This window comes from Pelophylax lessonae (genome assembly GCF_965119305.1).
Source record: "Pelophylax lessonae genome assembly, chromosome: 8".
Classification (NCBI taxonomy): Eukaryota; Metazoa; Chordata; class Amphibia; order Anura; family Ranidae; genus Pelophylax; species Pelophylax lessonae.
This window is the reverse complement of record NC_138775.1, coordinates 62,283,500-62,296,722: the sequence shown is the minus strand read 5'-3', so window position 1 is coordinate 62,296,722 and position 13,223 is coordinate 62,283,500. Positions and strand designations below refer to the sequence as shown.

Sequence of the window (13,223 nt, the reverse complement as noted above, 5' to 3'; positions counted from 1 at the left end):
GTAAGAGGTTTGGATGAGTATCAGTCCCTATACCTGGGCTCCAAGCACATGCATTAAACCCTCTTACTGTTGATAGCCCATGCCACATCATTTTTTTTCAGAAATTCCCAAAACCTGGAACACAGTTCCAAACAAAACCTCAATGACATTTTATATTAACTTATATACACCGACACTGTCCTTATTACAAGTCAACCTATCACGTCTCTAGCCAGTGAAGAGGGAGCACCTGTAAAGAAATGCATATTAATGGAAGTACATTTAAGAATAACCTGTTTCTATGGCAGAAGAAGAAACAATAAAACCCATTTGGACTGCTGTAGGCTGAATTCTCCAAATGGCTGTTAATCATGCCAACTAATATCCATTAGTCACACATAACAAACATGTCCTTGTGCAAACTGATATACTGCCAAAAGGCGTAGTCTTCCATCTTGACATTTTCTGCTTTTACACTTCCAAGGGCTTTCTGGCAAAGTCAGAGTATGCCACCAGGTTTGTTTCTATCATGATGAATGGTGCTTCACCAGTTCTGTGCAAAGTTCCCTTGTTCAAAAAGGTCATATTCTTTGTACAAGATGAAGTCCTTCAAGGGATTTGGTAGAGGAAGTAATGACATAAAAACAGGACAGCGCAGGTGAAGGCGCCCCATACATTTCCTAATCTTCAAGCGGCATATATGTTTCAAGGAGCGTGGATTTGCTGGAAAAAACATCACATCATGCTTGAGAAATCTTGAAATAGTCTAATTATAATGGCGATAAAATAATCACATATCCTAATAATTTTCTGTGTCATACAATGAAGCTGTCATTATGTTGTCAGCGACCTGTATGCAAATTTTTCCTCAACAAGTACAATTCCACCAATGATACTGTGGACATGAGGAAACACACTTTAAGGCCAAGAAGTTGCGGACATCCGACCATCACACCAATAAGGTTGTTGGACTTCCCATTCCAAAAAACCATGGGCATTAAAATGAAGTGGTTATCCCCCTTCCTTTGTGGCTGCAATCGTTTCTATTCTCCTGGAAAGGCTTTCCTCAAGGTTTTGAAGTGTCCCTGTGGGCATTTGTGCCCATTCAACCAAAAGAGCATTGTGAGGTTGGGTACGAATGATGGACAAGATGACCTAGTTTGCAATCTGACTTTCAATTTATCCCATAGGTGTTCTGTATAGTTGAGGTCAGTGCTCTGAGAAGGCGCACCAAACACATCAAACCAATTCTTTATGAACTTAGCTTTGTTCTAAAAGGGTACAGTCATGCTGGAAGAGAAACACCTTTCCACAAATTGTTGCCATAAACTTTGAACTCTGCTGAGGAAATTGGCTGAGCCCAATTGGTTAATACAGCTTAGAGTGAAAAGGGAAATTATTCATGTATACCAGACCTCCCCCATCTTCTACAAAAATATCAGAACAATGTATTCTGGCCCAGGCCATATTACAGTAAAATTGGAGCATGCAAGTACTAAATTAACTGATCAAAAAAATAAAGGAACACTTTGAAAACACATCAGTTCTCAATGGGGAAAAATGTAATGGTGGATATCTATACTGATATGGAGTGGGTAATGTGTTAGGAACTAAAGAATGCCACATTGTTTGCTGGAAATGAAAATTATCAATCTACAGAGGACTGAATTCAAAGACACCCCAAAAAAAAAAAGATGCAGCAGGCTATTTCATTTTGCTGAAATTTCATTGCACCAACTTAAAATGGTACCTTGCATGGCCCCCATGTGCTTGTATGCATGCCTGACAATGCCAGGGCATGCTCCTATTGAGAAGACAGATGGTGTCCTGGGGTATTTCCTTCCTAGATCTGGACCAGGGCATTACTGAGCTCCCGAACAGACTGAGGTGCAACCTAGCGGCGTTGGATGGACCAAAACATAATGTCCCAGAGGTGTTCTATTGGATTTAGGTCAGGCGAGTCTGGGGGCCATTCAGTGGTATCAATTCTTTCATCCTCCAGGAACTGGCTGCATACTCTCTCACGTGAGACTGAGCATTGTCATGCATCAGGAGGAACCCAGGACCCACTGCACCAGTGTAGGTTAAGACAATGAGTCCAAGGATTTCATCCCGATACCTAATGGCAGTCAGGGTGCCATTGTCTAGCCTGTAGAGGTCTGTGTGTCCCTCCATGGATACACCTCCCCAGACCATCACTGACCCACCACCAAACCGGTCATGCTGAACGATGTTATAGGCAGCATAGTGTTCTCCATGGCTTCTCCAGACCCTTTCATTCATGTCTGTGATGTGCTTCGGGTGAACCTGCTCTCATCTGTGAAAAGCACGGTACCAGTGGCGGACTTGCCAATTCTGGTGTTCAATGGCAAATGCCAATCAAGTGCCAAGGTGCCGGGCAGTAAGCACAGGGCCCACTAGAGGATGTCGGGCCCTCCAGCCATCCTCATGAAGTCTGTTTCTGATTGTTTGGTCAGAGACATTAACACCAGTGACCTGCTGGAGGTCATTTTGTAGGGCTCTGGCAGTGCTCATTCTGTTCCTCCTTGCACAAAAGGAGCAGATACCGGTCCTGCTGATTTGTTAAGGACCTTCTATGGCCCTGTCCAGCTCTCTTAGAGTAATTTCCTGTCTCCTAGAATCTCCTCCATGCTCTTGAGACAGTGCTGGGAGTCACAGCAAATGGCAATGGCACATATTGATGTGCCATCCTGGAGCAGTTGGACTGCCTGTGCAACCTCTATAGGGTCCAGCTATCTCCTCATGCTACCAGTAGTGACACTGACCCTAGCCAAATGCAAAACTAGTGAAAACCAGTGAGAAAAGATGAGTAGTGAAAAACATGTAATTGGCCTCCACTTTTAAAAACATTCCTGTTTTAGAGGTTGTCTCATTGTTGCCCATCTAGTGCACCTGTTAATTACATTACCACCAAAGTAGCTGAAACTGATTAACAACCCCCTCTGCTACTTAACTGACCAGATCAATATCCCATGAGTTTAATTGACTTTATGCTATACTCTGATTAAAAAGTGTTCCTTTAATTTTTTTGTGAGCAGTGTACATGAAACATATACTGGATGGAAGACATCAAACAGCTGAGGATGAGTAGAAGATTTAAAACCACTCATGAGAAATATTAAGAATTAAATAACCGTGGGTCTCCCTTTTACTTGTAACTTTTAACAATATATTTAAAATTGTACTCACTGGTTATGTCATGGATTTCAGTCCAGAGCTTCTGCTTCATAAGAGTATCTTTCAGTTTGCAACAAAACTCCACATGGTCAACATAGTCTAACATGACTCGGACCACATTACCAGAGAGGTGCCGAAGCCAAGTAAGGGTTATGACCTCGCAGAACTAGACAAAGGAAATGACAGGCGTGAGTAACCGATTACATCCCCTTCTATAAGCTATCTGGAACTCTACCACCAAGAGTCACAGACATGAAAGAATTATACCTAAGTAATTGTATGTCCACTCATAACTTTATTGGTAATGATACAAATAAGGCAAGCTCCTAAAGAGTATTTGTGAACATTTGTTTTTACAAAACAAAAAAGATAATTTCATGGTAGAAAGAAACTTCGGGAGATCAAAGATGTTCAATTGCAAAAAATAAGGAAGCCTAAAGAAAAATTTCAGGCAAAACTATGAAAAGAGGAAAATTGAAAAGTCAGTTGTGCGTATCTGACATCATGCAACAGCTGTTGTAGTTTGGACCGCTAAAAGAAGTTAGTTGCCTGACACATCAGCTTGTATCACTGAGTCACTGGACTGGCCTGGAATAAGTATGAAAATAAGAATACTGACTTTCTTGCTCTGTCTATGTGTCCGAGGTAATTTATTCAGAAAATAATAAAGCCATCAGGGGTAACTTTTAGGAGGTCAGCAATGGCAGCCACGTATTTCTGCCATGACATATTAACTTACAGTTACATGTGGGATATAGCCTGCATGTAAATATGGCACGTGTGTATATATATATATATATATATATATATATATATACTGAGGGTAAAATAAGTATTGAACACGTCAGCCTTTTTCTAGGTAAATATATTTCTAAAGGTGCAATTGACATGATATTTTTATCACATGTCGGTAACAACCCATGCAAATCATACATACAAAGAAATCAAAACAAATTCGTTCAGAAAGGTATGTGTAGTAAAATGAAATGACACAGGGAAAAGGTATTGTACACACGAACTAAAATGTATTTAAGAATTTGTATCCTTTGTTTGGTAATGACAGTTTAAAGACACCTCCTGTATGAAAAAAGCGACTCAAATGCATTGCTAAGGGGTGACTTTGGCCCGTTCTTCCACAGCAACAGTCTTTATATCTTGAAGGTTCTGTGGGCCTCTTCTATTATCTTTAGTTCTTTCCATAGATTTTCTATTGGATTCAAATCAGGTGATTGGCTGGGCGATTCTAACAGCTTTACATTCTTTCTTTGAAACAAGTTGAGTTTCCTTGGCTTTGTGTTTGGGATCATTGTCTTGCTGAAATGTCCATCCTCGTTTCATCTTCACCATCCTGGAAAATGGCTGCGGATTTTTATCAAGAATTCCCTGGTACATTTTTCCATTCATCCTTCCTTCAACCATTTGCTGAAAACAGGCCCCAAACCATGATGTTTCCACCTCCAAACATCACTGTTGGTATGGAGTTTGTAAAGGGATGTGCAGTGCCATTTGACCTCAAAACATGGTATGTATTATGGCATCCGAAGAGTTCAATTTTGGTCTCATCTGACCAGACCATATTTTCTTAGTATTTCACAGGCTTATCTAAATGTTGTGCAGCAAACTTCAAATAAGCTTCAACATGCTTTTTCTTCATCAGTGGAGTCTTGCGTGGTAAACGTGCATACAGGTCATGGAGGTTGAATGCATTACATATTGTTTTCTTTGGTTTCTAATTCCAAGCCTTTCTGAATCTCTCCACAAGCGGTTCTTGGCTCCTGGACAACTCTTCTGATAGTTCTTTTCACTCCTCTGTCAGAAATCTTGCGAGGAGCACCTGATGGTCACCGGTTTATGATGAAAAAATGTTTTTCCACTTCTGAATTATGGCCCCCAACAGTGCTCACTGGCACATTCAGAAGTTTAGAAATCCTTCTGTAACCAATGCCATCAGTATGTTTTGCAACAATAAGGTTTCAAAGGTCTTGAGAGAGCTTTTTGCTTTTACCCATCATAAGATGTTTTTTGTGTGACACCTTGATAATGAGACACCTTTTTATAGGCCACCAGTTAAGACTGAACCAGCTGATATTAATTTGCACTGACAAGGGGCAGGATTGCTTTCTAATTACTGATACCTTTTAAGCTGGTGTCTTGGCTTTCCATGGCTTTTTACGCCTTCTTTTTTCATGTGGTCAATATTTTTTCCCTGTGTCATTCCACTTTATTACATATAACTTAATTTCTGAACTTATTTGTTTGGTTTCTTTGTATGATTGGATCGCATGGGTTGTTACCGCCATGTGGTGAAAATGTACATTTAGGAATATATTTACCTAGAAAAATGGTGACGTGTTCAATACTTATTTTACCCTCTGTGTGTGTGTGTGTATATATATATATATATATATATATATATATATATATATATATTTTTTTTTTTTTTTTGTCACACACCTTGTAGCAGAGCCTGACCTGTAGAGGGAGGCCTCTATTACAGCCCCGGAAGAAAGGATCACTGATGTTGCGACAGTGGCCACGAGAGTACGACGAGGAACAAGTGCCTGTGAGATTTTCTGCCGACCATAGTGGTGGTAGTAGGTACGTCACCAGAGGTGGGTCAGATGGCTAGAACAGCAGATGGCAGCAGAAGCAGCAGGCCCTGGACTGGGCGGACGACAGGCGGCAGTTGCTTGGTAAACAGCTGGTGGGTTGCAGGTGCAGGAGGCTGGCTGCACACAGAAGAACCAGCAGGTAACATGCAGGACAGAGAGATAACCGGATGCGTGGTCAGATGAGGCATGTCAGCAAAAGGTGGTCAGGTACAGGCATCGGTGATAGGCAGAGAATGGTCAGGGTACAGGCAGAGGTCGGCAACACTTGGAGCAGGCAGATGAGCAGAAGGCAGAGCAGAGTTCAGAAACAAGTCAAGGTCAGCAAGGCGATGCACCCATACATTGAACCTTCACTTGCACTATAGCTGATACTTCCCTGATAAATATACTGAACAAAATTATAAATGCAGCACTCTTGTTTTTGCCCCAATTTTCCATGAGATTAACTCAAAGATCTAAGACTATTTCTATGTACACAAAGGGCCTATTTCTCTCAACTATTGTTTACAAACCTGTCTAAATCTGTGCTAGTGAACACTTCTCCTTTACCGAGATAATCCATCTACCTCACAGGTGTGGCATATCCAGATGCTGATTAGACAGCATGATTATTGCACAGGTGTGCCTTAGGCTGGCAACAATAAAAGGCCACTCTAAAAATGTGCAAGCTTTGAGGGAGCGCGCAATTGGCATGCTGACTGCAGGAATGTCCACCAGAGCTGTTGCCCATGAATTGAATGTTTATTTCTCTACCATAAGCCATCTCCAAAGACGTTTCAGAGAATTTGGCAATACATCCAACCGGCCTCACAACCGCAGACTATGTGTAACCACACCAGCCCAGGGCCTCCACATCCAGCATCTTAACCTCCAAGATCATCTGAGACCAGCTACCCGGACAGCTGCTGCAACAATCGGTTTGCATAAAAAAAGAATTTCTGCACAAACTGTTAGAAACCGTCTCAGGGAAGCTCATCTGCATGCTGCTTGGGGTTTCGACCTGACTGCAGTTCGTCATCGTAACTGACTTGAGTGGGCAAATGCTCAAATTCAATGGCATCTGGCACTTTGAAGAGGTGTTCTCTTCACGGATGAATCCAGATTTTCTTAGATCTTTGAGTTCAGCTCATGAAAAGTGGGGGCAAAACCAAGTGTTACGTTTATAATTTTGTTCAGTATATATATATATATATATATACTCATTGTCATAGTATTCTAAGTCAGGTTAGGACCCAAAAAACAGTGTCCTTGTCAAAGGTATGGTGGTAGAACAGGGGTGCTGCTTAGGGTGCCAATATAGTAAAATTACAACTTTGAATGAAGAAGTTCTAAACCACTACAAGATGTCTATTCATTTAGGCATCATGCACACTGAACGCCTTTGCTCCAGGACGGAAAAAAGCTTAAAAATCTCAGCTAAAGCCCTGTTTTTAAAATGCATTTATGTGCATTTAGACACATTTGGACACATCAAGCATTAGGTCGGTCATTCATTCCATTGGCCAGAATATTATTTTATTCTGGCCATTGGAATGAAAAAACACTGAAGTGCTAAATGCATTAAAAAGAAAATCACATTTGTACGTGTTTAGATATGTTCAGCATTTTTCTGCTTAACCAATTCTCTCCTGAACACACAAGTGATGTTCTTTTTTCAGCCTCTAAACACTCCTCTTCTAATACACGTATAAATGCCAATATGTGCATGGCTGCATAGGCTAACATAGACGTGCATTTGCAGGCTGAAAAAAAAACCAAAAAGATAAACTCGAATCTGTAAAAGTGGCATTTTTTATGTCCTGTGTGCATGAGGCCTAAATTATTTTTTTCTTTCCTGGAAAACTTTGGTCATTTTTTTATTGTTTTCTGGTATCTGCACATACTTGCTGTTTTTGGAGTGGCTGGGGCTTTTTGCAATGAACAGATGAGAAGTTCTGACCACTGCACCCAATTATCATGGTAAGATTTTTCCAAATAAGATGCCCTTCTCCAACTGGCAGTTGAATCCCTGAACATCTTCGCCTATCACAGGGTACATAGTGCCCAGCAGTCATCAGAATCTAACAGTGATATTTTCTCTAGACCCCAAGCCTACATTCCCTTCTACTGAGTTTTAATACTCCTTTACATCTATCCTACCCATGAGAAAGTTAATTTGACTTAATTTGGTCAATCAGTTTCATAACCAGGACACAAAATAAAATGCACAATTTCTGCCTTATTTGACTATACCAGTGTGTCCTTGATGACGGCAGGAGTCCATCCTTCATATCCATATATATAGTGCACTTTATTCCCATAAGGGCAATCAAAACATTTGAGTACATCATATCCATAGTTCAGCAACATCCTCAGCATGACCTCATCCTTAAGAGCGTACTGTAGGGCTGAAGGAAAGTGGAGGGGGTTGACTCTGCACACATAGTTCACATTAGCTCCATGGCGGAGCAGCAAGTTAACCAGCTCATAGTTCCCCATTCGTAATGCCACTTGGAGGCAATTAACAGGGTCTTGGTTTGGAAGCGCTCCAGCATTGAGGAGAAGCATAGCTGAGGAAATATCACTGTTTGAAACAGCAAAGTACAACGCAGACTTTCTCTCATCGTCATAGCCCTTGCGGACTCTCTGGGCCAGCATGAAATTTACATCAAATCCAGATCTGAGGAGAAGCTCCAGGCACTCGGGGTGTCCACCTGCCGCTGCTGAATGAACAGGGCTTATGCCACTTCTTTTTATTGTAGTCGTGTCTGTAACTGGGATAAGCAACCGCAGAGCTCTGTGAGTGAAGGACAGAACAGAGATCATCATTCGGTTGTGTGACCAAACTGACTTTTTTTTGTAGTTTCTCCTTTACAAAACATTGCAACAAACCAAACTCAATAGCAAATTTATACAGGGTTATTCAAATAGATGGAGCAGATTTCAACTTTTTATTTCAAACAAACTGTAAGGGATAGAAGCATAATGATACAACCATTAACCAAAGGGCTTGGCCCACAGTTGTGGTGCAGTATTCCCATTGAATATCCCATACAGCTGTCATAAAAAAACAGGCATTCAGAGACAGTAGTATCACCTACTTAATGCCTGTCAGCCACCCCCTTAGCACAACAAAAGTGTAATTGAGCCTTGAGATTTCAAATGTCTCTATGTCCTCAGGGACCTTATTTTAATTTATGCTGCAGTAGCAAAAATGGTTTTACAATGGACCGAGATCTCATTTCAGTAGAGTCTGGTTTATTTAATACTACAGTACAAAGTTTCCATTATAATTGGGCTCATTCAATTAAATGGTTTGAGAAGGAAAGTATAAGGTGAAGTACCCATGGCTACCAATCAGAACTGTACTGGTCTGATTTCAATTCAATTCATTTTATTCGGTTGGTAGGGGGACACTACATTTTTTTTCTTGCTGTTTATTTTAGTCACTTAAGTTACATGATGACATCTGATTGGTAGTAAGAAGATAACTAAACTTCTCAATTTAATCATTTGTAATTCTATGAACTTTTAAAAAATGTGTGAACCTCCAAATTTTGGAATTTCCAAGAAGGACATCCTATTGAAGTCAACGGAAATCTGCACCAGGCTCCAAAAAATTGCAGGAAATGATGTAAAATTGTAAAGAATAGTTTGGGTAAGCCCCTAGCAGTCTTGTCTGTCGGAGTAATGGTGCCAAATAACAGCCTAAGCCACTTCCTTTAAAATACTACCTGAGATACTAACATAGACTGTTAGGATCTGATGGTACTGGCGATCAGGTTAAGGGCCTTTGGTCAACCTCTGTCCTGGTACTCACAAGAGATGTCCTCTGTAGGCTGCCCTGTGTATAGGTAAGTGTCCGGAGTGCTTGGGTACATTGGCGTCGGCGCCGTATTCCAGGAGAAGTGACACAGCATCTGGATTACCGGCAGCAGCAGCTTCAAAAAGGATCGATGCAGAATCAGATGCTTGGGCCATGACACTGGCTCCTAATAGGGGTAAAAAACACTGGTTTTATTGCATAATATGTAAAAATGGCAGTCACTTGAGATTAAAAATGTGTGTGTATGTTTTATATAAACTCTACATTTGCAGTTGGATTTACCATTAGGCACAGTAGGCTTATGCCTATAGGTGGTAGAGGGAAAAAGGCCACTTTACTTGTACAGATATAAAACAAATTTTTTTTTCCAACACCAGTGGGAATACAATCAGCTCCTATAATTAATATACGGTTATATTATATTAGAATTTTATACAGTGCCTTGAAAAAGTATTCATACCCCTTGAAATGTCCCACACTTTGTTATGTTACAACCAAAAACGTAACTGTATTTTATTGGGATTTTGTGTGATAGATTAACACAAAGTGGCACATAATTGTGAAGTGGAAGGAAAATGATAAATGGTTTTCAACATTTTTTACAAATAAAGATGTGAAAAGTGTGGCGTGCATTTGTATTCAGCCCCCCTGAGTCAATACTTTGTAGAACCACCTTTCGCTGCAATTACAGCTGCAAGTCTTTTGGGGATGTCTCTACCAGCTTTGCACATCTGCAGAGTGAACTTTTCCCCATTCTTCTTTGCAAAATAGCTCAAGCTCTGTCAGATTGGATAGAGAGCGTCTATGAACAGCAATTTTCAAGTCTTGCCACAGATTCTGAATTGGATTTAGGTCTGGACTTTGACTGGGCCACTCTATCACATGAATATGCTTTGATCTAAACCATTCCATTGTAGCTCTGGATGTATGTTTAGGGTCGTTGTCGTGCTGGAAAGTGAACCTCCAATCCCCTCAAGTATTTTGCAGACTAAAAGGTTTTCTTCTAAGATTGCCCTGTATTTTGCACCTTTCATCTTCCCATCAACTCAGATCAGCTTCCCTGCCCCTGCTGAAGAAAAGCATCCCCACAACATGATGCTGCCACTACCACCACGTTTTACAGTAGGAATGGTGTGTTCAGAGTGATGTGCAGTGTTAATTTCCTGCCACACATAGCGTTTTGCTTTAAGGCCAAAAGGTTCAATTTTGGTCTCATCTGACCAAAGCGCCTTCTTCAACATATTTGCTGTGTCCCCCATATGGCTTCTCGCAAACTGAAAACGGGACTTCTTATGGCTTTCTTTCAACAATGTGTTTTTTCTTGCCACTCTTCCATAAAGTCCAGATCTCCCACCTGAGCTGTGGATCTCTGCAGCTCCTCCAGAGTTACCATGGGCCTCTTGGCTGCTTCTCTGATTAATGTTCTCCTTGCCTGGCCTGACAGTTTAGGTGGACGGTCATGTCTTGGTGGGTTTGTAGTTGTGCCACACTCTCCATTTTCCATGATTGATTGAACAGTGATCCATGAGATGTTCAAACCTTGGGATATTTTTTTTAAAACCTAACTCTGCTTTAAACTCCTCCACAACTTTATCCCTGACCTGTCTGGTGTGTTCCTTGGCCTTCATAATGCTGTTTATTCACTAAGGTTCTCTAAAAAAACTTCACAGAACAGCTGTATTTATACTGAGATTAAATTACACACACCCTATTTATTAATTAGATGACTTCTGAACAGTGGTGGCTGGTGTTCAAATTTTTTTCGGGGGGGGGGCGCAAAAAGAAAAATGTAATCGGTATTGCTTCGCGGCAAAAAACGCGGTAAAAATTGCGTGACTTTGAGGTCATGGTACAGGCATGGCACAGGTGATGGTATAGGCATGGCACAGGTCATGGTATAGGCATGGCACAGGTGATGGTAAAGGAGATGGTATAGGCATGGCACAGATGATGGTATAGGCATGGCACAGGTGATGTATAAGCATGGCACAGGTGATGGTATAGGCATGGCACAAATGATGGTACAGGCATGTCACAGGTCATGGTAAAGGAGATGGTATAGGCATGGCACAGGTCTTGGCAAAGGGGATGGTACAGGCATGGCACAGATGATGGTATAGGCATAGCACAGGTCATGGTACAGGTATGGCACAGGTCATGGTACAGGCATGTCACAGGTCATGGTAAGGGCATGGCACAGGTGATGGTACAGGCATGTCACAGGTGATGGTATAGGCATGTCACAGGTCATGGTAAGGGCATGTCACAGGTCATGGCACAGGTCATGACACAGGCATGGCACAGGTCATGGTACAGGCATGGCACAGGTCATGGTACAGGCATGTCACAGGTCATGGTAAGGGCATGACACAGGCATGTCACAGGTCATGGTACAGGCATGTCAAAGGTCATGGTACAGGTCATGGTACAGGCATGTCACAGGTCATGGCACAGGTATGTCACAGGTCATGGCGCAGGTCATGGTAAGGGCATGGCACAGGTCATGGCACAGGCATGTCACAGGTCATGTCACAGGTCATGGTACAGGCATGTCACAGGTCATGTCACAGGTCATGGTACAGGCATGTCACAGGTCATGTCACAGGTCATGGTACAGGCATGCCACAGGTCATGTCACAGGTCATGGTACAGGCATGTCACAGATCATGTCACAGGTCATAGTACAGGCATGTCACAGGTCATGTCACAGGCATGTCACAGGTCATGTCACAGGCATGTCACAGGTCATGGCACAGGTCATGTCACAGGTCATGGTACAGGCATGTCACAGTTCATGTCACAGGTCATGGTACAGGCATGTCACAGGTCATGGTAAAGGCATGTTACAGGTCATGGTAAGGGCATGGCACAGGTCATGTCATGTCACAGGCATGTCACAGGTCATGGTACAGGCATGTCACAGGCATGTCACAGGTCATGTCACAGGCATGTCACAGGTCATGGTACAGGCATGTCACAGGTCATGTCACAGGCATGTCACAGGTCATGTCACAGGTCATGTCACAGGTCATGGTACAGGCATGTCACAGGTCATGTCACAGGTTATGGCACAGGTCATGGTACAGGCATGTCACAGGTCATGTCACAGGTTATGGAACAGGCATGTCACAGGTCATGTCACAGGCATGTCACAGGTCATGGTACAGGCATGTCACAGGCATGTCACAGGTCATGGTACAGGACATGTCACAGGCATGTCACAGGTCATGTCACAGGTCATGGCATCGCTGCAGCAGCTTCAATCACTTACCTGCTCTCCTGGGCTGGCTCGCTGACTCGACCGTGATAGTCACTCCACACTCACGCTGCCTGCGAGACATCCACGGCGGCTGCTCCTCGAGTCCTCTCCTCGAGTCCTCTTCGTGCTGACGGCGGCGGGAACCGGCGGGAAGGTGAGCGGCTTCTCCTCTCCTTGAGACTCCTCTTTGTTCTGCGGCGGGAAGGTGAGCTGCTTCTCCTCTCCTCTTCGTTCTGTGGCAGCGGGAACCGGCGGGAAGGTAAGCGGCTTCTCTCCTCGAGACTCCTCTTCGTTCTGTGGCGGCGGGAAGGTGACCGGGCGGTGACAGTGGGTGACACCCAGAACGTCCGCCAATCGGTGCCTCTGCCTG

At 42.7% G+C, this 13,223-nt stretch overlaps 1 protein-coding gene across 1 annotated transcript in view; it reads right to left on the bottom strand.

Annotated features, from left to right (window-relative positions):
* Positions 1-397: 397 nt before the first annotated feature.
* ASB14 (ankyrin repeat and SOCS box containing 14) overlaps positions 398-13,223 on the bottom strand; it is a 28,074-nt gene continuing 15,248 nt past the window's right edge. Inside the window, exons 6-9 of the mRNA XM_082266457.1 lie at positions 9,589-9,760; positions 8,022-8,565; positions 3,190-3,343; positions 398-702 (exon numbers count right to left, since the gene is read on the bottom strand). Coding sequence (XP_082122583.1) covers positions 524-702; positions 3,190-3,343; positions 8,022-8,565; positions 9,589-9,760 — 1,049 coding nt within the window. The 3' untranslated portion in view covers positions 398-523. The remainder of the gene's footprint in view (positions 703-3,189; positions 3,344-8,021; positions 8,566-9,588; positions 9,761-13,223) is intronic.